General features: G+C 45.2%; 1 protein-coding gene across 2 annotated transcripts in view; it reads right to left on the reverse strand.

Moving 5' to 3' along the window:
- Window positions 1–1140: 1140 nt before the first annotated feature.
- The window catches only part of LOC144502527 (putative G-protein coupled receptor 34), a 106626-nt gene continuing 84754 nt past the window's right edge, over window positions 1141–23012 (reverse strand). The window contains exons 1-2 of one of the 2 annotated variants that reach the window (XM_078226586.1): window positions 15252–15285; window positions 1141–4527 (exon numbers count right to left, since the gene is read on the reverse strand). In XM_078226586.1, coding sequence (XP_078082712.1) covers window positions 3452–4504 — 1053 coding nt within the window. In that variant the 5' untranslated portion in view covers window positions 4505–4527; window positions 15252–15285 and the 3' untranslated portion in view covers window positions 1141–3451. Of the gene's footprint in view, window positions 4528–15251; window positions 15286–23012 lie in introns of those variants that run through there. The other variant, XM_078226585.1, reaches the window with a different exon arrangement.

The raw sequence follows: 23012 nt of genomic DNA on the forward strand, positions 1-23012 counted from the left end.
GTTGCAAACAGTCTGACACAACCCCAGCCATTCAAGAGAGTGGGGTGGAATTGGCATCTGGGGAACAGAGTTTGTGTCAGGCACTACAGAGAATGGTTTTGCTTTTTCTAATAGACATTGAATTGGAAGAAATTTCTGCTTGAAAGGGTTAAAGATCAGATGCACGCTGCAAAAATGTCTGTGAAGCAGCTGTGACAGCACATAAAGTATAATAATAAATTAAGACAGTAACTTTGGTAACCACAAGCGACTCTCAAGCCACTGCTCCAGACAACAGTTATAGAAGGTCAAGGATTTCAAATAGGTGTTTCTTTAACAATCGGATAGTGTATTAGGTAGACATGCCTTTTTAATACTCGGATATTGCAATTAGGTTAGTGAATTGATGCTGTAACTAGTTAACTGTGGCACTGGTTAGGATGACGCAGTGGCACAGTGGTTAGCACTGCTGCCTCACAGCGCCAGGGACCCGGGTTCGATTCCTGGCTTGGGTCACTGTCTGTGCGGAGTTTGCACATGCTCCCCGTGTCTGCATGGGTGCTAATAAAATAATCTTTAACTTTATGGTCTGAAATCTCTAGTAAAGAACTCCCACAAATTTGTGACTCAGCAGCTAGGATGAGTTAAGTCGAACCACTTGAAGTGCAATTAGAACATGTATCATGTTGAACCATTTCCACCACTGCCCTTTCAGCAAGAAGGCCAAGGTATATTTGTTCATGATTTGTAGTGACGCAGCTTCCTTCTGCTCTGACACACATTCAAGCCTTTTTTCCCAGTGCTTTGCCTTGACAACCAGGCCCGAGTTATGGCTGCATGTTGCGTTTTTTTGTCATCAAAGAGACAAGCAGAAGAGGAGGGGGAGTGCCTGCCTGTCGTTTGTATGTTCTATAGGCTTGTTTGACACTACACATATGTATAATGTTAGGTTCCAAGTGGAGAGGATCTCCAAGAAGATCGCGCATATCGACACAGACATCAAGTTACTCTTACTAATGTTAGGATACCAGAGCAGAAAGCCCAAAATATGACATGAAGCCCACTGGACCCTAACAGTTTTTCTATTTTGGCATTAATGTGAGGATTAAGTGTTTCATTCCAGGTGTGATTCTATTGACACTCTAGGAAGCTTTTATCAAAACAAACTTTATTTAATAATACAGTTTAACTATGACAAATGAATTAGCTTAACATTTACCAATTGAAATACTTTAAACATGACAAGATACAATTCTTAACTGCTAACCTACCTCTATTAGTTCCAATTTAAGCAATATCTGTCTTATAGACTTAACCTGTTCTTCAAAGTCAGTTCGTGACACACAATCTTATGTGCTTGTTAACCATGCTAGAGCCTTTTAAACGCCTCTGGGTAGAGAGACAATGGGGCACCTGTCTTCTGACAGCCCCAAACTGCAACCTACAGAGAGAGAGAGAGACAGAGGCACCTCTTGCTTCTTTCAGGATCAGGCAGAAATTGACTGTTTAAAACTAAAGGAGAACTTTGTGTTTTCCCTGTAAGCTTAGCTCCTCCCATTCACATGACTCTGCCTCTGTCAATCAACCTAATCAAAACCCTTCTCGGTAAACCCAGGGGCAAAACCAAAATAAACAAAAATGCATTAAATCAGATTGAAACAAATACACCCCTAGCTAAAACGAATCATTAACCTGCATTCTCAGCATATGGGCTGCCTGGTGCAGACAAATCAGCACCGTATTAAACAGAGCTGAATTTTAAACATACCCCTCACGAGAAACATGATATAAATATATTTCTTATAGGTACAGTATCATCACAATGCATCCACACTATGAGGCATACATGCTGATCAATGAAGCGTTAGAAACAGCTTTGTAAAGAGCTTTTGCAATTTTTTTCTGTAGAGAAACCAAAATCAAATTTAGATCTATAATAAAAAGGAATTCAGATTATTGAACCCATTATAATTGAATGCCTTTGCTGTAATATTCGGTTCATTCATTATAAAACAAAATGCACCATCACTACTACATGGTCACACTACTACATGGACATTTACAAAACAGGTCACTTTTGAGTAAAAAAAAACTCTTTTGAAGCATCAAGCAGTAAACCTGTCTCCATCTGTCCACAAACATCAGACAAACAAAAAAGCCCCTGCAACCTCAACAGCTGTGAAATACAACCACTACAGCACTGGAGGCATCCACGGTTGCACTCGGCGTAGATTAAAATAGATACAGCTAACATCCTGCCAAAACCAATTATTTGCTCTCGCAATAAAATGCCAGTAATTGAACAGCTTACTGAAAGTAGCAAGCGAGATAAGGAAGTGCAGCCATTGGTGCCACCTCCCAGCCTGCGTTGCAACAGTGGCTCAACTGTTAAGTCCATTGTGGGTTGCATGGTTGGCAGGATCAATGGTTTGCCTTGTCCTGCTCCACTGAGCATTGTAAATGCCCGAATCAAATAAGTGCGCACCTGCTATTCCAGCTAGGGTCTACAAGTTCTGCAAATATCATAGCATCCTACAGTCCAATTGGAGGCCATTTGGCCCATCAGATCTGCGCCGACTCTGTGACAGAAGACCTTAACCAGGCCCAATTGCCGTAAATCCTACCTATTTGTGTACCCGGCTAACCTACACATATTGGGACACAAAGAGGCAATTTTAGCATGGCCAATCCACCTAACCTGCACATCTTTGGAGTGTGGGAGGAAACCAGAGGAAACCCATGCAGACACAGGGAGAATGTGCAAAATCCGCATGGACAGTCACCCGAGGCCGGAATTGAACCCGGATCCCTGGCGCTGTGAGGCAGCCGTGCTAACCACTGTGCCACTGTGCCTCCCTTGAGTCATGATATGTACGACAACGGATGAATGAACACCGCTCGACAATCACCAGGCAAGACTGTTCTCTTCCTGTGGGGGAGCACTTCAGCAGTCACGGGCATTCAGCCTTGGATCTTCAGGTAAGCGTTCTCCAAGGCGGCCTTCACGACACACGACAGCGCAGAGTCGCTGAGCAGAAACTGATAGCCAAGTTCCGCACACATGAGGACGGCCTAAACCGGGATGTTGGATTTATGTTACACTATCAGTAACCCCCACAGCTTGCCCCCTGGACTTGCAGAATCTCACTAGCTGCTCTGTCTGGAGACAATACACATCTCTTTAACCTGTGTTTAATGCTCCCTCCACCACATTGTCTGTACCTTTAAGACCTGGCTGGCTTTAGGGATTCGTATTCTAATCAGTATTCTGCAACTTGATTTTGTGTCTGTGCCCTGTTTGAGAGCACCTTTCCACTCCATCTGATGAAGGAGCAGTGCTCCGAAAGCTTATGGTATTTGCTACCAAATAAACCTGTTGGACTTTAACCTGGTGTTGTGAGACTTCTTACTGCGGCCTCCCTTGAGTGCCAATGTTTAACTATTACAAAGCATCGGAGGGAATGCTTTCATCTTAAAAATCAGTTGTAAATACTCCCATTTGATAGATATTGCACTTTATCACAAGATTGTTACGATAGCTTGCAGAGACAATTTCTGGGGATTTTTCCGTGATGCTTTGCTGGTCAAGGTTAAATTTAACCTTGGAAGAACATTTGGGGATTAGATAATACAGAATCGGGTCCAAACAACTGTTCAATGAAACTAGCCACAGTAAGATGACTTTCGCCTTTTGCATTTGCTCCAGATGCTGGCATTCATTGTTGGAGATTCGATAAATACTTGATGTGAGCTGGTAGCTGTAATATGGCAAATGGCAAGCAATGAAGGCAGTTATGGCAGCAAAGATTATGAACTGGGTCCGCATGTGAAGGTCCTGATTTCGCTGAACTGTGCTGCTTCTGCTGACTTTGAGCAAATACAGTATGATGAAGACATAAAAAGCAACAAACACCAGCACAATCATGAAGAAGGTGATTGAAATGGCTACAAACAAAATGGAGGTGGCCTGCGAGTCTTTGTAAACCTTGACATTGTAGCACATAGAGTCAGATCCATTCATTAGCCTCAACATGTGAATTAAAGGTACTGATACAATTAGAATCCCCGCAGTCCAGAATGCAATGCAAGCGTATTTCGCGAAGACTGCATCGCAAATTGCACTCAGTTTGCTGTTGTGGTACCTTACAATGATCACGTAGCGACTAATGCTTATGAAGATAATGCAGAGTGTCCGGCACGCCAGCGTGGAGTAAAACCCCAAGTTAATGATCGCTGTTACGGCCATGCATGTCACAGAGCTTTCATCCAAGTCATCGCCTGAAATAAGCAGAGCTAGTCGGAATGGAAGGACCAGGCAGTTGATCAGGTCAGCCACTGACAGGTTCACCAGGTAGACAAGGACTCCATGCTTCTTTAATGATTTCTGTGCAAACAGCAACAGGGTCAGCAGGTTGGCCGGCAATCCAAAGCAAATGATGAAAGAGTACAAGACCGGGAGAATCACCTTTTCCAGATGTCCAGCTGTATAGTTACACGTTATGTGTGGCTTTGTGCTGAGATTCATGATCCGCTGCCGCTGTCAATGTTCTGAAACGCAAACGACATGTTTTAAGAACAGAAGTGGAGATTCAGGGGGTAAAATATTGGCACAAGTGCGCTGGAGTTTCCCGATGTTGGAGACGGAGCAGGATATCTAAATGGTGAGAGATTGCAGAGCTCTGAGTTGCAGAGGGAGCTGGGTGCCCGAGTTCATGAATCGCAAAAGGCTAGTATACAGACACAGTAAGCAATTCGGAAAGCTAATAGAATGTTATCACTTATTGTGAGGTGAATTGATTACAAAAGTGTGCAGGTTATGCTTCAGTTATACAGGACACTGGTTAGACTACTTCTGGACCATTGGGTACAGTATTGGTCTCCTTATTTAAGGAAAGGTGTAAATGCATTAGAAGCAGTTCAGAGAAGTTTTGCGACACGGTGGCACAGTGGTTAGCACTGCAGCCTCACAGCGCCAGGGACCCGGGTTCGATTCCCGGCTTGGGTCACTGTCTGTGTGGAGTCTGCACGTTCTCCCCGTGTCTGCATGGGTTTCCTCCGGGTGCTCCGGTTTCCTCCCACAGTCCAAAAAGACGTGCTGGTTAGGTGCTAAATTCTCCCTCAATGTACCCGAACAGGCGCCAGAGTGACTTAATTGCAGTGTTAATGTAAGCCGACTTGTGACGCTAATGAATAAACTCAAACTTTAAACTTTAAACTAGACCATTACCAGTAATGGGTGGGTTGTTTATGAGAAAAGGCTGGCGAGGTTAGGTTTGTATCCACTAGAGTTCAGAGGAGTAAGAGGCGACTTGATGGAAACCTGAGGGGTACTGACAGGATGGATGTGGAGGGGATGTTTCTTCTTGTTGGAGAATCTAGAACTGGGGGTCACTCTTTAAAAATAAGGGGTCGCTCATTTGAGACAGAGATGAGGAGAATTTTTTTTCTCTCAGAGAATTCTCTTCATCAAAAGGCAGTGGAAGCAAAGTCTTTGAATATTGTTAAGGCAAAGCCAGATAGATTCTTGATTAACAAGGGGGTGAAAGGTTATCGGGGGTAGGTGCAAATGTGGGGTTGACGTTACAATCAGGTCAGCTACGATCTTATTGAATGGCAAAGCAGGAGCCAAGGGGCCGAGTGGCCTACTCCTGCTCCTAATTCATATGTGCCTATGTAACATGATTCCCCTTGTTTTAGAGTCATTCATGCATCGCAGGGAGAGACTGAACAAAAATGTTGGTGGAGCAGAGAAGACTGAGGGGAGGGAGACCTGACCGGGGTGTACAAGATTATGAGAGACATGAAAAGAGTGGATAAGGAACAGCTTTTCCCCTTAGTTGGAGGGTCAGTCATGAGGGGACATTGGTTCAAGATGAGAGGTTTAGGGGGGAAGTCAGGAAAACTTTTTTACCCAGAGGATGGTGACGGTCTGGAATGCGCTGCCTGGGAGGGTGGTAGAGGCGGGCTGCCTCACATCCTTTAAAATGTATCTGGATGAGCTCTTGACACATCGTAACATTCAGGGCTATGGGCCAAGTGCTGACAAATGGGATTAGGTGAGTGTTCAGGTGTTTCTCATGTGTTGGTGTGGACTTGATGGGCTGAAGGGCCTCTTCTGCACTGTGTGATTCTATGATTCTATGAGTTCTTACATTTCAAAAGAACACCAGCTGCCGGAGCACTCTTCCATGAGATTATGACTAAGATATTGAATTTCAACTCCCTTCCCCACAGTCTGGTGGCCTAGTTTTGTGCAAATTGTAGGAATCAGGGCAAATCCCATTGGATCGAAACCTCAATTATATGCTCAAATCTTGAGAATGAGATTTGATCCAACAATCCTCCAGCTGGGAGGTGACAGTGTCACCTGATAGGCGAAGGCTGGCACCCAAGGCATCAACCTCCAGCTACTTATACATAATCCAATTTGGAGTACAGGAAATAATTTTAGGTAAAAATAAAATGTTTTCAAATGTGAACGCCATTTAAAAGTGAAGGTGAGCACTGAAATCAGAGGATATGGAATTAGCAATGTGTTAGAATCATAGAATCCTTCAGTGATGAAGAAGGCCATTCGGCCCATCGAGTCTACACCACCCACAATCCCATCCAGGCCCTATCCCCATAACCCCATGCATCTATCCTAGTTAGTCCCCTTGACACTAAGGGGCAATTTTGCATGGCCATTCCACCTAACCTGCACATCTTTGGACTGTGGGAGGAAACTGGAGCACCCGGAGAAAACCCATGCAGACACGGGGAGAATGTACAAACTCCACACAGACAGGGATCTGAGCCGGGAATTGAACCCAGGTCCCTGGCACTGTGAGGCAGCAGTGCTAACCACTGTGCCAATGTGCCGCCCAGGCAGTTCCTTTATATTTGTCAAGAGGCAAGTTTCAAGGGACTGCAGAGGCAGTTCAGAAATGAGCAAGTAACAACAGAGACATTTAAAACACAAGCAATACATGGTAGGAAACACAGGAAATAGGATAAAAACAGAAAATTCTGGAAATACTCAACAGGTCTGGTGGCATCTGTGGAGAGGGAGAGCAGGAGACAATGGGCAAGATTTTCCAGTCTCCCGCGGTTGGTTTGCCAGCTCAATGGAGATAGCTCACCATTGGCTGCCAGCGGTCTTCCAGTCTTGTCGATGCCTACAGTGTTTTGAGTGGCTCATCCGTCCCGTTACCGGGGAACCCACCTTAATCTACAGTTTCACCCAACACACTCCACACCCAATGAAAAAAAGGAGGACTCCCACATAGAGAGCCCTTTACTGGGGATCTCCCCAACCGCCAGGTGGCAGAACGGACCGCCAAAGTATGTACTCATGATGGGGGAAGGCAAGAAGGTGTAGAAGCTGGGTGATTGGGGGAAGGGGGTCACCTTGGGTGGGACTGGAAGATCCTGCCAGCAGGAAGGGCTGGAAAATCCTCCCAATGTTAATATTTTCGCCAAAAGACCTTTTGTCAGAGCTGTAGTACATTTTAAATAACTGTAGAGGCAAGGAAAGAAGGAAGTGGGAGGAAAGGACAAAAGGACTGTGTTAGGGCAGAAGGCAGGAGAGGGTTAGGTGACAAAGGGATAATGGTGCAAAACAAAAGGAGGTGGCAGTGGGACAAATAACAAAACCAAAGATGTGGTCTCGAGGAGGTGTAAATGGCAATAGCAGAATCAATACCGAAAGCTGATATCTGAAAAAATGGGAGTAGAGGTTATGGGAATGGAGGGATACAAACGATTGGTCTAGTTGGACCAAGGAGCGGCACAGGCTTGGAGGACCGAAGGGCCTGTTTCCTGTGCTGTACTGTTCTTTGTTCTTTGTTCTTTGTTGAAATGTTGAACTCAATGTTGAGTCTAGAAAGTTGTAAAGTGGCTCATTGAGGATTAAGGGACCGTTCCTCAAACTTACTTTGATTTGATTGGGAACAGTGGAATAGGTCGAGGACAAAGAGGCCAGAGTGAGAGTCAGAAAATTTTATGGACAGATGATCAGGAACTCAGGCTCCCACTTGCAAAAACGATCACTCCTCTGAATTTGGCCTTCCCAAGAGAAAGGTGGAAACTGCCTCACGTGAGGCAGCAGTGCCAACCATTGTGCCTCGAAATGGGACCGGGGTTTGATTCCTGGCTTGGGTCACTGTCTGTGTGGAGTCTGCACGGGAGTCTCCCCGTGTCTGCGTGGGTTTCCTCCAGGTGCTCCGGTTTCCTCCCACAGTCCAAAAGACGCGCTGGTTAGGTGCATTAGCCATGCTAAGTTCTCCCTCAGTGTACCTGAACAGGCGCTGGAGTGTGGCGACGAGGGGATTTTCACAGTAACTTCATTGCAGTGTTAATGTGTGCCTACTTGCGACACTAATAAATAAACCTAAACTAAAACCAGATCTGGATAACATACATCCAGAAGTCTTGGAGGAAACAGGGATCAAAACAGGTCAATAGACTCAGGAAAGGTTCCCAGGGACTGGAAGGTGATTAACATTAGATTAAAAAGATATACTTCTTACCAACCTACACGTCAATAAGCATTGGCTACAGGAAAACATTTTTAAAATTATGTTCAGGAATCTTGCAAGGAAAACCTGGGGAAAATCATAATTTAATGAAGGACCCGTCATTGTAGATTCAGAAAAGAGACATTTATATTTAATTAACTGGATGCTGTGCCAAATAGGGAAATGCATTTACATTTTTCAAAGTAATTGGGGATTAACCATTGAGGTTAAACGATGAGAGCACAGAAAGTGGGCTCCATCAATACAGATTTTACACAAGCTGTGTAGGTGTCAGTGTGCTATCCCATGGGTTGGTTTTCAGATATCAGGACTTGTGGTTGGGTCAAATTCACTATTTCTGTTCTGAAAATCTTTTTCAAGTCATTCATAGATTTTATTAGCATATTTCACAATGTATGCACACATTCTACTCATTTTCCTGCAATTACTCATCCATCGTGCTGTGGTTATTTTTGTGTTCCCAAATTCTGAAACTCAGTTATATCCTTTCCCACTGGGATTTGACTGTCAAGGATTAGCAATGTGTCTGTAGCCCACAAGGTAGATAGCATCCAGAAACAAAAATTGATGGAAAGCATACACTCTGAAACCTTTCACTTAGGCGCTAATGAACGCACGTCCAAACACACCGTTCTGCGAAATATAAGGGTGACAAGATATACGTCACAGTCACCATATTGGTCCTGGATAAATTAACAGCTGTTGGGTAATGCACAAACTCAAACCATGACTGAATCGCCGATTTCACCATTCAGTTTGAGAGTGTACGGAAACAGAAACTGATTCACACAAAAGGCTGCAGGGCCAAGCGAGATAGACCAATTGAAAAAGTACAGTTGTTAATAGAAGGGGAGGCGGTGGCATAATGATATTGTCGTTGGACTACTAACCCAGAGACCCAGGGTACTGCTCTGGGGAATGCAGGTTCGAATTCCGCCAATTTGAATTCAATAAAAATCTGGAATTAAAAGACTATAAAACCATTGATGACCATGAAACCGTTGTCGATTGTTGCAAAAACCCATCTGGTTCGCTAATGTCCTTTAGGGAAGGAAATCTGCCGTCCTTACCTGGTCTGGCCTACATGTGACTCCAGATCCAATGCAATGCGGTTGACTCGGGGATGGGCAATAAATGCTAGTAATAAATGGGCAATAAATCTGTACCTTTAAGACTTGATTAGCTGTAAAGACTCGCATTCCAATCATTATTCATTATTCTGTAAATTGAGTTTGTATCTTTATATGCCCTGTTTGCTGTTTATGAGCAGATCTCCCACTCACCTGACGAAGGAGCAGCGCTCCGAAAGCTAGTGGTGTTTGGTACCAAATAAACCTGTTGGACTTTAACCTGGTGTTGTTAGACTCCTTACTGTGTTTACCCCAGTCCAACGCCGGCATCTCCACATCAATAAATGCTAGCCAGCCAGTGACATCCACACTCCATGAATGAATAAAAAAATAATAATCCAACCTGATTGGCGAAGATAAAAATTAGACCCAGAGTTTTCCTTTACTGAGAGTTTATCAACTTTGTTAAGTCTCATATCTCTCCGCTAACAACCAGTGTCCCAGCTGTCCCCTATTTGTATTCCGATAATAAAACCAATATTCAATAAACTAAATAAACATCATAGCAGTGACTGCCTCTGGTGGGGCTCTGTAACTAAAATAAAATGTCAAAAGACAAGTTAACTGATTGAATCAACATGTAATTTCTGGGGGTGATAATGCACCCAACCCCTCGTGACGTCAACCAGTCATGAAAGGCCTGAAGCATAGTGGTGGACACTGCATGCTCCCACTTGGCTGTGAATCTAGCCGCAGTAGAGGGGCAGATTGTCGGGTTGGATGGCCCCCCCCTCAGCCACCCACTATGTGGAACCATTAATGGTCAGCTGTGCCAGGCCCAGCAGCAGGTGTGCAAGGAAGCCTTCCTCTCTCTCTTGACCTCCTCCGCACCTGGTGACCAAAGATTAGGGGCATGGGGTTGAAGTGCAAACAGAGGTTGAGGAGCAGCCCCTTCAAAGAACTAAAAATGGGCTGCAAACTCGGGCAATCTGCACAAACGTGGAACATAGAGTCCCCTTGGCCGCAGAATAGACATGCGGCCTGGAGGTATGTGAACCATCTTAAGCTACGATTGCATTGCACTGCTGCATGCAACATTCTCCACACCAGGACTCCAATGGGAAAAGGGAGGACTCCCACAAAGAGTGCCCTCCACTGGGGACCTCCCCCACCGCCAGGTGGTAGAAGGAACCACTAAGGTGTGTCCTGATGATGGAGGAAGGCAAATAGGTGGAGGGTTTGCAACAGCAGCCCATACAGTAAACCCCTCCATGCTGAATGGAAACGCACTGGGAGAATTTCCGTGGGACAACTTAAATTGTGGGGTTGTAGCTCCCGAGGGAGGTCCCGGTTTATATGTGCTCAAAATACGTAATTAAAGAATGCTCTTCACCTGCATATCTGAACAATATTGGCTAGAATTTTCCGGCTGTTCGCGCTGGCAGGATCTTCTGGTCCCGCTGATGCCGCACCGCCGCGGCTGGTTTCCCAGCGGCATGGGGTGCAGTCAATGGGAAATCCCATTGATAGCAGCGGCACCAGAAGATCCCGCCACTGGGCAAATGGCAAGCTGCCTCCCACCATGAGAAACACACTGCAGAAAGCCAGAAAATCCCCCCTGTAACATATTATTAACAATTGTGTCTGTACTTCTGCTTCTCAGCCACACCTCCAAACAATATTTTGTGTCTACCAGCCCATTTTTGAATGAATATCAGTGTAATGGATTTTAACCCATTGTGGATTCATGATACTAGTTTCAGACTGATGGTGTGAAGCCAAAAGATCCAAGTTATCCTGCTGATTCCGTGTTTCTCTCTAGCTGAGAAAAACACTGTTCTGCAAGAACACATACTTACCCTTCCTGTGCTCAGATAGCTTTTTTAAAAATTAATTTACCATCCCTAATTGCCATTGAACCGAATGGCTTGCTAAGCCATTTCAACCACATTGCTGTGGCTCTGGAGTCACATGTAGGCCAGACCAGATAAGGGAGGCAGATTTCCTTCCCCAAAGGACATTAATCAATCAGATGGGTTTTTACGACAATCGACAATGGTTTCATGGTCATCATTAGACCCTTAATTCCAGGTATTTTAAAATTGAATTCAAATTTCACCATCTGATCCGAACCCAGAACAGTGCCCTGGGTCTACTAGGGTGGCACAGTGGTTAGCACTGCTGCCTCACAAAGCCAGGGACCCAGGTTCAATTCCTGACTTGGGTCACTGTCTGTGTGGAGTCTACACATTCTCCCCGTGTCTGTGTGGGTTTCCTCCGGGTGCTCTGGTTTCCTCTCACAGTCCAAAGATGTGCAGGTTAGGTGGATTGGCCATGCTAAATTGCCCCTTAGTGTCAGGGGGACTAGCTACAGTAAATGCATGAGATTACGGGCTTAGGGCCTGGGGTGGGATTGTGGTCAGTGCAGAATCGATGGGCCAAATGGCCTCCTTCTGCACTATAGGATTCTATGATTCAATGATTGCTAGTCCAGTGACAATGCCACCATGCCACCACCTCCCCAAAGCTACCTCTTAAGAGTAAGGAGCTGGTGAAATGATGACATTTTTGCAAATATGCAAAAAAATTCCATTAATTTTTCCAGGGTTCCCAATGTTTCAAGATAGTGCAGAAGGAGCAAGGTTATCTGCTCAGAGTACCCTTGTGGCACTTGTCCAAATTTAATTCGGATGTCTAAGTCTGAGTTCCATTAAACTTTTCACACAGATATGTGAAACCAAAACTGTTTCACATCCGCCTGAAATGTGAAGCACTTTGACAAATTTCAGACTCAGCATCGGACACTGAGAAAACAATATTCCTTACTTCACAGAAACGCGGGAGAGGCCAGATATCTGGCGCAAGTGACTTTCCCCTCACTATGAAAAAACTCCAACTTTGCGTTACTGAATTTTAAGCGAGATTCCAGATATTTGTGAAACCATTTAACTTAAACGCTCCATAACAAAATAGAAAGACAAATCAAAGCATCTATGCTCCTTTAAGAAGAAAATCAAATAGTGAAGAGAAATATCATTTGATTGGAAATATCTTTGTCTCCTGCACTGCTGGGATAGAATCGAGGGAACTTGTTTCTGTATCTGGCTGGGCCATATCTGGCTTGAGAGTGTGCGATGGTGACACTGGATACAATGGAGTGAGATAGTGCTCAGAATAGAAAACTGTCAATAAATACAGGGAAGATTGCATAGATTACAGTTGACAAGAATCCAAATTTCCATTTCAGCACAGTGAGTTCTAGAAATTAAAGGAAAAATAATTACAGAACTTTAAATGTTAAAAGCAAAGGAGGAGATCCAAATATCTGAACATTTGAGGGAGCAGAATCAATTAACCCTTACTATTCCAAAATGATTTGAGATGATAATTCGTGACAGTGGTTATATTTTATTTTGAACAAGTAAGATTTGAACAGTAGAATTATGGCTGCATTATTATTACTTGGAGAGAAACAGAGTTAATGTTTGGGATCTAAGTGATCAACTTAGGTCTGAAACATTGGGTGGGATTATCCAACCACGCTCACCCCGAAACCGGAAAATTCCGCCCGAGGTCAACGGACCTTCCCATGACCCGTCCCTCACCCGCTACAATTCCTGTTGTGGGTGGATGGGAAAATATGCCCCATTAGCTTTGTTTCTCTCCACAGATGCTGCCAGACCTGCTGAGCTTTTTCAGCATTTTCTGTTTTTATTTCAGATTTCCTGCACCTGCAGTTTTTTTGTTTTTATATGCATTATCTTTACAACTGGAGCAGAGGTATAATCTTCACATAACTATTCTCTGGACTTGTCCCAGGTGTTTTAACAAAAAACGGATTTAAATACCATGACTGACTGCAAGATTCACTGAATCTTTTGAGGAACTATATCCTTAATCCTGCTTGCAACACAAAGGCACTGTTGCATCCAGCAGTGTGCCATGTGAAAATCGCTACAATTTGTGTGCTTGGGGAATCTCCTCTTGTCCTTCCTTCGCACAGAACAGCCTACAGAGACTGAATCAATCTAACCATTCCCTCGTTATTATTTGAATGGCCCAGTTACAGAAGTTGCGATTGTACCATCTGCCCACCTAACCAGGCCAAATTCTCATGATGTCTGGGTTTCCCTCTGTCACCTATCAGCTGATAAATATTTCAATGCTGGTGCCTGTCCAAAGCTAACCTTAACCTTGGCATCCAGTTATCTGGTCTTGGTTTTAACTCACACCCGACCTTCTGAGATCTTGCAGTTTGTTCATCACCTAGTTCCATACAGCAAGTTGTGTATTTCACACTCTAAACTGCTGTAGATTATGTTTTGCCCATTTAATTTCTTTCATACCTTCACTGAATCATAGACTCCCTACAGGGCAGAAGGAGGCCACCTAGCCCATCGAGTCTGCACTGACTCTCGCTGACAGTGATCGATCCAAGATCTTTCCCCCACCCTATCTCCGCAACCCTACACATTTACCATGGCTAATCCATCCAATCTATGCAACTTGGAACACTAAGGGGCAATTTAGCATGGCCAGTCCACCTAATCTGCACACCTTTGGACCGTGGGAGGAAACCCAAAGCAGACACAATGAGAATGCGGAAACTTCACACAGACAGTCCAAGGCCGGAATTGAACCTGGGTCCCTGGCGCTGTGAGGCAGCAGTCTGGGCCAACAAAACATAATTAAAGCTTAAACTTTCCCATCATGTCACCTCTCAGCTGTCATTACACAGAATGTGTTGCAAGTAGGACTAAGAATATAGTTCCTCATAAGATTCAATGAATCTTGCAGACAATCATAATATTAAAATCCGTTTTTTGTTAAAACCTGATGTCGGAATTTCTCAGGATTCTTACAACATGGGAGAGTGATTGGGTGGGTGCTTTCAAGGTCAAATTCTCCCCTGCGCAGAGGGAGACCGTATTTAAAGTTTGGGTTTTACTTCCCCTCGCCCAATGAAATCCCTATTTTGGGCTTCCAAATTCTGCAGAATCTGCTCAGCTGCAGTCCAGGATCCAGCGGTAAGCAGCTAAGTAGCACATTCACACATTGGCCCAAACCCATGCTGGTTACCTGATCTGAAAAACCTCAGTTTCAAATGCCACTGTGCTTGCAACCAGTGAAGATCTGTGGCCAGGACATCCCCTGTCGTGTAATGTTTCCTCATGGATCCTATAGCTGACTTATGTATCTCCTTATGGAGTCCAGACAGTGGAGATGGTGGAAGGAAAAAAACGCCATCTTCTCCTTAAAGCTAAGAATCTTCCCTGAATTTGTTTGTTTTTGCCTCCCCTCTCACGTTTTTTTTTCGTTTTTATGATAACCTTTTGTGGATGATTTTTAAAGAGATCTCAACACCTGATAGTCCCCTGCAGCCTTTAAATGAACGAAAATGACCCAAACTCTCTAAATAGCCAAACCTCAACCTAGATACATTTAAAAATAGCCACATCTCTGACTGAACCAACAATTGCCCAGACCAAAAACAGCAACAAAAACCTATTTAAAATAATAACAAAAACAGAAAATGCTGGAAAACCTCTGCAGGTCTGACAGCATCTGTGGGGAGAGGATAAAGCCAACGTTTCGAGTCTAGATGACCCTTCGTCATCCACTTCCAACTAATTGCTGAAGATGTACTGAAGATGCAGGCACAAAATATCAGAATAAAACATACCTGATGTGAAAAGCAAAAGATCATGCTAAATCTCTCCAGGCTTAAAGCATTTTAACTCCCAGGAACCAATGCAACTGAAATTAGTTGTGCCCAAGTTAGGAGCATCTACTGCACGAAATAACCCCCACTTTACTCCAGACCAAATGACACAACCAGTCCAATGATTGCGGCAGTGATGTGCGTTCGTGACGCAGAAAAGGTAAAAGTTAGATCAATTGGGCTTGGTTCCGGTTGACTGTCGTGTATCTTCCAGTAATTTATTTGCTACTGAGATGAAATGTTGCCTTTGTATTGTAGAGTTTTAGGTTTTTCATCTTTGAACAATACATCAAGATTGAAAGAAAGAATTTGCATTTATCTACATTTATAATTACAGGGACATTTGCAAATTGGCAAGATACCTAATGCCCTTTAATTCTGAGAACTGAAAGAATCTCCAGTTTTGTATCTCTGGGAACTTTCAAACTCAACAGTCATGTTATAAATGCATTATTTAAAATGCACAAAACAATAAGTAATCTATCAGGGCAATGCCCACCATCAGGCGTCACTCAATTTACAGCTACAAAGAGCGTGGCAGTTTCTCATCAGCCCACGTTATGGTATCTGTGGTTTTGGTGCCACTGGATCCAGCAATCATGATCGCACATTTACGGAAATTAGCAAGTAGAAAATAAAGCCACTTGGATTAGTTTTGTGGTGAACGAAAGCTGAAGGTAGAAACAATGGTTCACGCAACTTCATGGAAAGTTTGGCTCACTATATCTGGGAATGTCTGGGAAAGTTTTGAAACTTTGGCACACTGCCAAAGAATAAGAGCAGAGTTTTACCATCTTCTTTTGTGAGGGAATTCACAAGTAAGCGATTTATGCTTTTATGCCATATATATCATGACACTTAATTTTTCTCAATCATTTGTGCTGCTTCTGAAATGCCATTTGGGTCATTTAAATAGTTCAGCCGATCGGCAGAGGATCTTAGAGTACAAGTTCTCTGCGTTTAAGACTTAGGCCAAAATTACAGGACCTCAGATCACTACTTGTAGTGTTTTATAGCATTTTCTTCGTTGATTTTGTTTCTCTTTACACCTTGAGACATGTACTGAGATTTTTAAATTATCGAACACTTTACAAAAATAGCCAAAGTCACTTTCATTTCCACCAGAAATCTCCGGGCAAATGTATTTCCATACAAAAATGACAGTTTGGTAACTTCAGACTTTAATTTTCACAGCAACATAGGAGCAGGAGTTACCCATTCAGCCTCTTGTTCCACCAGTCCTTTAGATCATGGCTTATCTGCATCTTAACTGCATGTATCTGCCTTAATTCCATGACATTTAATATCTTGACCTAACAAGTATCACTTTTGAAATGTTCAATTGACCTGTTTTAGTTTTTATTTTGGGAGAGAAATCCAGATTTCCATTACCCTTTGAATAGAATAGAATAGAATCCCTAAAATGCAGAAGGATCCCATTCGGCCCATTGAGTCTGCAGCAACCACAATGCCACCCAGGCCCTAACCGCATAACCCAACCTATTTACCCTGCTAGTCCCCCTAACATTAAGGGGCAATTTAGCATGGCTAAATACAAAGGCAATATTTCATTTCAGTAGGAAAGATACACAACAGTCAACCTAACCCACACATCTTTGGACCGCAGTAGGAAACCGGAGCACCCTGAGGAAACCCATGCAGACATGGGGAGAATGTGCAGACTCTGCACAGAGGCCGGAATTGAACCCGGGTCCCTGACGGTGTGAGGCAGCAGTGCTAACCAGTGTGTGGCTTTGAGTGAAGTCCTGCTTTCTAACAACACCCTTTAAATGACCCAGGTCTAATTTTAAGGTTATGCGCTCCATTGTTGGAAATTCCCCCGCCCGAGGAAAGAGTTTTTCTCTATTCACCAAATCAAATCTTTTAACATCCTTAGCAGCACTACTAGATCACCCATTAAATCTTCTATGTTCAAGAGATTCATCTAGTTTTTAAAATGAACAATTGATTTCGAGTGTCTGCCATTTTCAGCAGAGAATTGTAAACTTTCATCCTCCCCTTGTGGTGTAGGAGTCCTATTTCACTCCTCGCTCTAATATTTAGGTTCGACCCCCTTGAACTAGGCTTTCTGCCGAGGTGCGGATGAGGTTAGGGGGTACGGGGAGGGGGGGGGGGGTCAGACACGGGTGCAGGTAAACCTTCAAAGCCCCAGAAGATGACACGGGCCAGGATTTTCCAGCCCCGTCGTGGTGGGACCCGCCACACGAGTTTCTGCGGCCCCGCAACAGTCCATTGACTTCTGGCGGGACCGGATGATCCCGGCCGTATGGTGGGGCTGGAAAATCCCCACCACCTGTGTGTGTGTGTGGACTCTGACATGTTCCCGCTCTCTTCTGCATTTAACAGAGGGCATTCGGAAGCAAGCACAGAACCTTCTAGAAGCTATCAGCTCCAAGGTTTAAATATGTTAAATCGTAATTCAGTGGTAACTCAACTATTTAGGCTCGAACAGCCAGTATACAGGTTTCCCCAGCTGCGTGGATCTCACCAGAGTGCCGAGGAACATAGAAATTAGGAGCAGAAGTCGGCAATTTGACTCTGCTCCGCCATTCAATCAGATCCCAGCTGATCTCTTCCTGGGCTGAAGTCCACCTCCCTACCGTTCCCCATATCCCTTTAATCCATTTTTTACATCAGAAGTGTATCTATCTCCTTTTTGAGCCCATTTAATGATTCAGACGCCACTGTACTATAAAGCAGGAATGCAGAGGGAAGTCATTGATCAATGAAATTGACATGCTATGAAGTATTTAGATAGAAAAATTATATAACTGCGGATACACCTATAGGGAGGGCTTGCATGACAGCATGTGTTCCTCAATTCACAGGACAGAAACTGTTATTTGGAAAGTCATTTTGGGCTCACCCTGACCTTACCCTTGCTGTAAACTTATTTGCACGCAGCCTTTGATGCAGAATGGGAGCAGCATATGCAACTGAGCTCGGAAGAGGGACAGAAGGAGCAGCAGCTATAACAATACCAGCAGGAGCGGCAACAGCAGCTCCGTTCGCCGCAGACACATGCCCTTCCACAGGAGGAGGACGACGCAGCCAGAAGGAGCCAACAACTTCCCCCAAATACAGAGAAACAACTTCCTCTGAGCACTGAATGAGCAACTATACATCAGGAGGTTCAAGCTCTCACAACAGCTAGTTACTGACATTTGCAGCCTCTTGGGACAAGACCTCTGACACAGTGGGCCAGCTGGGCATCCACGGCCAGTGGATGTCAAGCTCACTGTGGCCCTGAATTGTTTCCCCTCCTGCTCCTTTCGGGCATCAGTTGGGGACACCTGCAGGATCTCAGAATCTGCAGTCCATGAATCCATTTCCCAATTCACAGATGCTGAGTATGCCAGGAGCAGCCCATGTGCACACATTGTATGAGGCTAGTCCGACAGAGGGCTCCTGCCTTTGCTGCAGTGGCTGCACTTCCATGGGATCAGGGGGTCATTGACGTCCATTAGATAATCCTGCAGGGGTCACCACCAGAAGGGATTCCGCTCCTTCAATGTTCAGATTGTTTGTGGCCAATGTGAAGTTCATCACGCATGCATGAGCCAGGTTTCCCGGAAGCTGCCATGACTCTTACATCTTGCACCAGTCAAGTCTACCATTGCAGCTCCGAGTAGATTGGGAGCTGGCTTCTTGGAGACCAGGACTACCCTCCGAGGACCTGGAATTTGAGTCCTGTCAGGAGTCCTGCCCACCAAACCAAGGAGAGGGACAGCAGGAGTCACATCATTAAATGGGTGACCATTGAGCAATCCATTGGTTTTCTGGAAATCAGATTCCAATATCTCAGGGGTGCCCTCAGCGTGCACCACCAAAGGTCTCTGGGACGGTGGTGGGCAGCTGTCCCTTGCCCAACATGGAACAGAATGGGGCTGCAGGTGGAGGAAGCTGAAGGCCCCCCCCCCTCCCCCCCCCCCGTCGCCATCCAAAGGGGACAGGAAGCAGTAGGAGAGGAATTAGAGGGAAGAGGAAATGGAGTTGGCAGTAAAGGAGTATAACGTGACTAGGGCTGCTCAAGTTGCAGACGTGGCTGGCACGGAAATCTGTGTTTTCCTCATAGAGTCGAGTTGAGGTAAGAAACAGGACTAAAGCCATAAGGAACTGTAACCAAAAGAGAAAATGCTGGAAAATCTCAGCAGATTTGGCAGCATCTGTGAGGAGAGAAAAGAGGTGATGTTTCGAGTCCAGACGATCCTTTGTCAAAGGAACTGTAACCCTGAAGGCTCTTGGTCCCCCATCTCCCAGCACAAAGCTGTGATAAATCACCACATCACAAACATGGGGGGGGGGGAGATTTTCCTTGCCATCTGCCACGGGAATCGATAAAGCAGCAGGGCTGCAATGAAGGCTAGGTGTGTTAAAAAAAACTTTCCTTATTTACTGCTCCACAAATTAAGCAACATTTACATTGTCACAAACACAAAGTAAATTTGCGTAACAATGTGAAGTGTTCCTCTTCTGTTTCCTATCACCTGGATCATGCTTCCCCAAGGCTTCAGCAGAGTGAGGGACAGACTGCACATTCCCTTGCTCTGAGGAATGATGTGCCTGTGGCAGATCTCCTCTTGGGTTTTGGAGGTCATGAGGGCCTCACCTGCACTGGGCAAGGATAGACTTGGTCATCGCAGTAGGAGGCAGCACATGGGCGCATCTCGTGAAGAGTCCCCATTGCCATGTGCCCTTTATTCATCTCCCTTCTCGTGGTGTGCCTACAGGTAGGGAGCTGGAGATCACTTTGGTGTGTAGCAGTGGGATCCCAGCCACCAAGACGATATTTTCTTCAATCCTCTGTAAACTGGCAGCCAGAGTTTGTAGGCCATTGGTACTGGGCTGAAATAACTCCTCCCCAGTGTCCCTTCACCAGATTCCTTTTATTTACAAACTCTATTCCACTCCTAAAGTGTCTCAAATACAAAGTTAGAATCACTGACACTCCTCAATATATATATAAGTTGAGGCTCCCTAATTGGCAGTTAATTATGTCCTCAATCAGGGAGCTCATACTCCAAAAGGCCAACCTCGTGGGCCTCATTGAAGTCATCACAGGGCCATCATCTGGTTCTGTATTCTCTAGAGTTTTGAAGAACGAGAGGTGATGTTGTTGAAACTTACAAAATTCTTACAGGGCGTGACAGGGTGGATGGAGATAGGAAGTTGGTGAGTCTCGAACCAGGAGACATAATCTCAGGATAAGGGACAGGCCATTTAGCACTGAGATGAGGTCGAATTTCTTCACTTAGAGGGTGGTGAGTCTCTGGATTTCTCTACCCCAGAAAGCTCAATTATTTAGCATGACTAATGACATCAAGGGGCATGGGGATAGCATGGGGCAGCACAGTGGCACAGTGATTAGCACTGCTGCCTCACAGCGCCAGGGACCTGGGTTCAATTCCCAGCTTGGGTCACTACCATGTATTTCCTACCATGTATTGCTTGCGTTTTAAATGGGTCTGTTGTTACTTGCTTATTTCTTAGCTGCCTCTGCAGTCCTTTGAAACTTGCCCCTTGGCAAATACAAAGGAACTGTCTGGGCAGCATGGTGGCACAGTGGTTAGCACTGCTGCTTCATAGCGCCAGGGACTTGGGTTCAATTCCCGGCTTGGGTCACTGTCTGTGTGGAGTTTGTGCATTCTCCCCATGTCTGCATGGCTTTCCTCCGGGTGCTCCGGTTTCCTTCCACAGTCCAAAGATATGTGGGTTAGGTGGATTGGCCATGCTAAATTGCCCCTTAGTGTCAGGGGGACTAGCTAGGGTAAATGCATGGGGTTATGGAGATAGGGCTTGGGTGGAATTGTGGCCAGTGCAGACTCGATGGGCCGAATGGCCTCCTTCTGCACTGTAGGGATTCTATGATTCTATTCTACGGGAAGGTTGAGGTAGATGATTGGACATGATCCAATTGAATGGCAGGTTTGATGGGCTGAATGGCCTCCTGCTGTTCCTATGTTCACAACAGTTGCCTGTGCACCCAATTCCCCACCAGGTTGATCATGCTTTCACAACGCACATTATCATTAACGCACATTATGAGATATCATGCGACTTGTGCCAGAGATGGATTGCGCCCTGCCTCTGCAAATGCGATAGAGACACACACATTTCCCATTGCTGCTCCTCAGGTCCCTGCTTCATTGATGGCTCCCTTGGCGTTTGTGTCCAGCCGAGCAGAGCTTGGCGTGTCCTGTACCCTCCGACAGGGACTCTCCAGCTCCTGCCTCCGTAGCATGTGCTGTGCTCCTCATCACATGCCACCTTATCTAAATGAGACTCTGTACCCACCAAGCCATGAGCATCAGCTCTGGTGGAATGTGCCGCAGGAGTTATCCTCAAGAGTACTCGTTCCTGGAGGAGGAATCCCCAGGCTCCCCGCTCATTACCTCCACTGGGACCTATGATCTATCTGTGGGAGGACGCAAGTTAGCGCTGAATGTAGGTGAGATAGCATTCCAAGTTGGACCAGTGCTGATCATGACATTGAATATATCATTGACATCAATACAACATGAATGACAGTTAAGTGGCCATGTGATATCTAATGCTGTTCATAGAATCATAGAATCCCTGCAGTGCAGAAGGTGGCCATTCAGCCCATCAAGCTTGCACCGACAGCAATCCCACCTAGGCCCTATCCGCATAACCCTACATATTTACCCTGCTGATTCCCCTGACAATAAGGGGCAATTTAGCATAGCCTATCCACCTAACCTGCACATCTTTGGACAGTGGGACAAAACCGGAGCACCCGGACGAAACCCACGCAGACACAGGGAGAATGTGCAAACTCCATATGTTGCCCAGGGTTTCTGAGCCATCCCCAATTCCCCATTGCCAACAGCCTGTACAGGTGCCACCCTGACAATCTTCAAACCTCCCTTCCCCACCACGGCCATCAGAGTGGCTCCAGCTTCCAACCCAAGTTTCCTGCTTCTCCCTGGAGTTGTTTGGTCCCTTCTCCGGCATGAGAGGAGGGCAAGCATTAGGAGTGTCTGAAATGAGATGATAGCTGATGTTGAAAGACAAACATTTGAGGAGTCTGCCTCTGCGGACCGGCTACAAGAGAGCAATAGAATGAGAGTGTATTCGAGTGTTGTCTGCAGAGGTGAGGATTTGAGGATGAAGATGGAGGGAAAGGAATGTGTCTAAGAGGAAGGAGTGTTGTTCGAAGGACTGCTATGTCTCCGAGGGAGGTCACAGAGTGATTGCTGTCAGCTGAGTTGTAGAATGCTCACCTTAGTGGACCTCATGGAGTCATTTGTTATCCCATATTATCTTGGGAACTTTGATCATAATTATCCCTTAATATCTTTTAAGTGCCAGAAAATACAACACAAGCGTTTGTGACATCTCCTTGTAATTTAACTATTGGACTCCAGGTGCCATAGTCATTTGGTACTACAGAACTTGAGCTATGCTGAAAAAACTTAACGTTTATCTATTAGTCACAAGTAGGCTTACATTAACACTGCAATGAAGTTACTGTGAAAATCCCCTAGTCGCCACACTCCGACACCTGTCCGTGTACACTGGGGGAGAATTTAGCACGGCCAATGCACCTAACCAGCACGACTTTCGGACTGTGGGAGGAAACTGGAGCACCCAGAGGAAACCCACGCAGACACAGGGAGAACGTGCAGACTCCGCACAGACAGTGACCCAAGCTGGGAATCAAACCCGGGTCCCTGGAGC

The sequence above is a fragment of the Mustelus asterias genome, chromosome 13, assembly GCF_964213995.1.
Source record: "Mustelus asterias chromosome 13, sMusAst1.hap1.1, whole genome shotgun sequence".
NCBI lineage: Eukaryota > Metazoa > Chordata > Chondrichthyes > Carcharhiniformes > Triakidae > Mustelus > Mustelus asterias.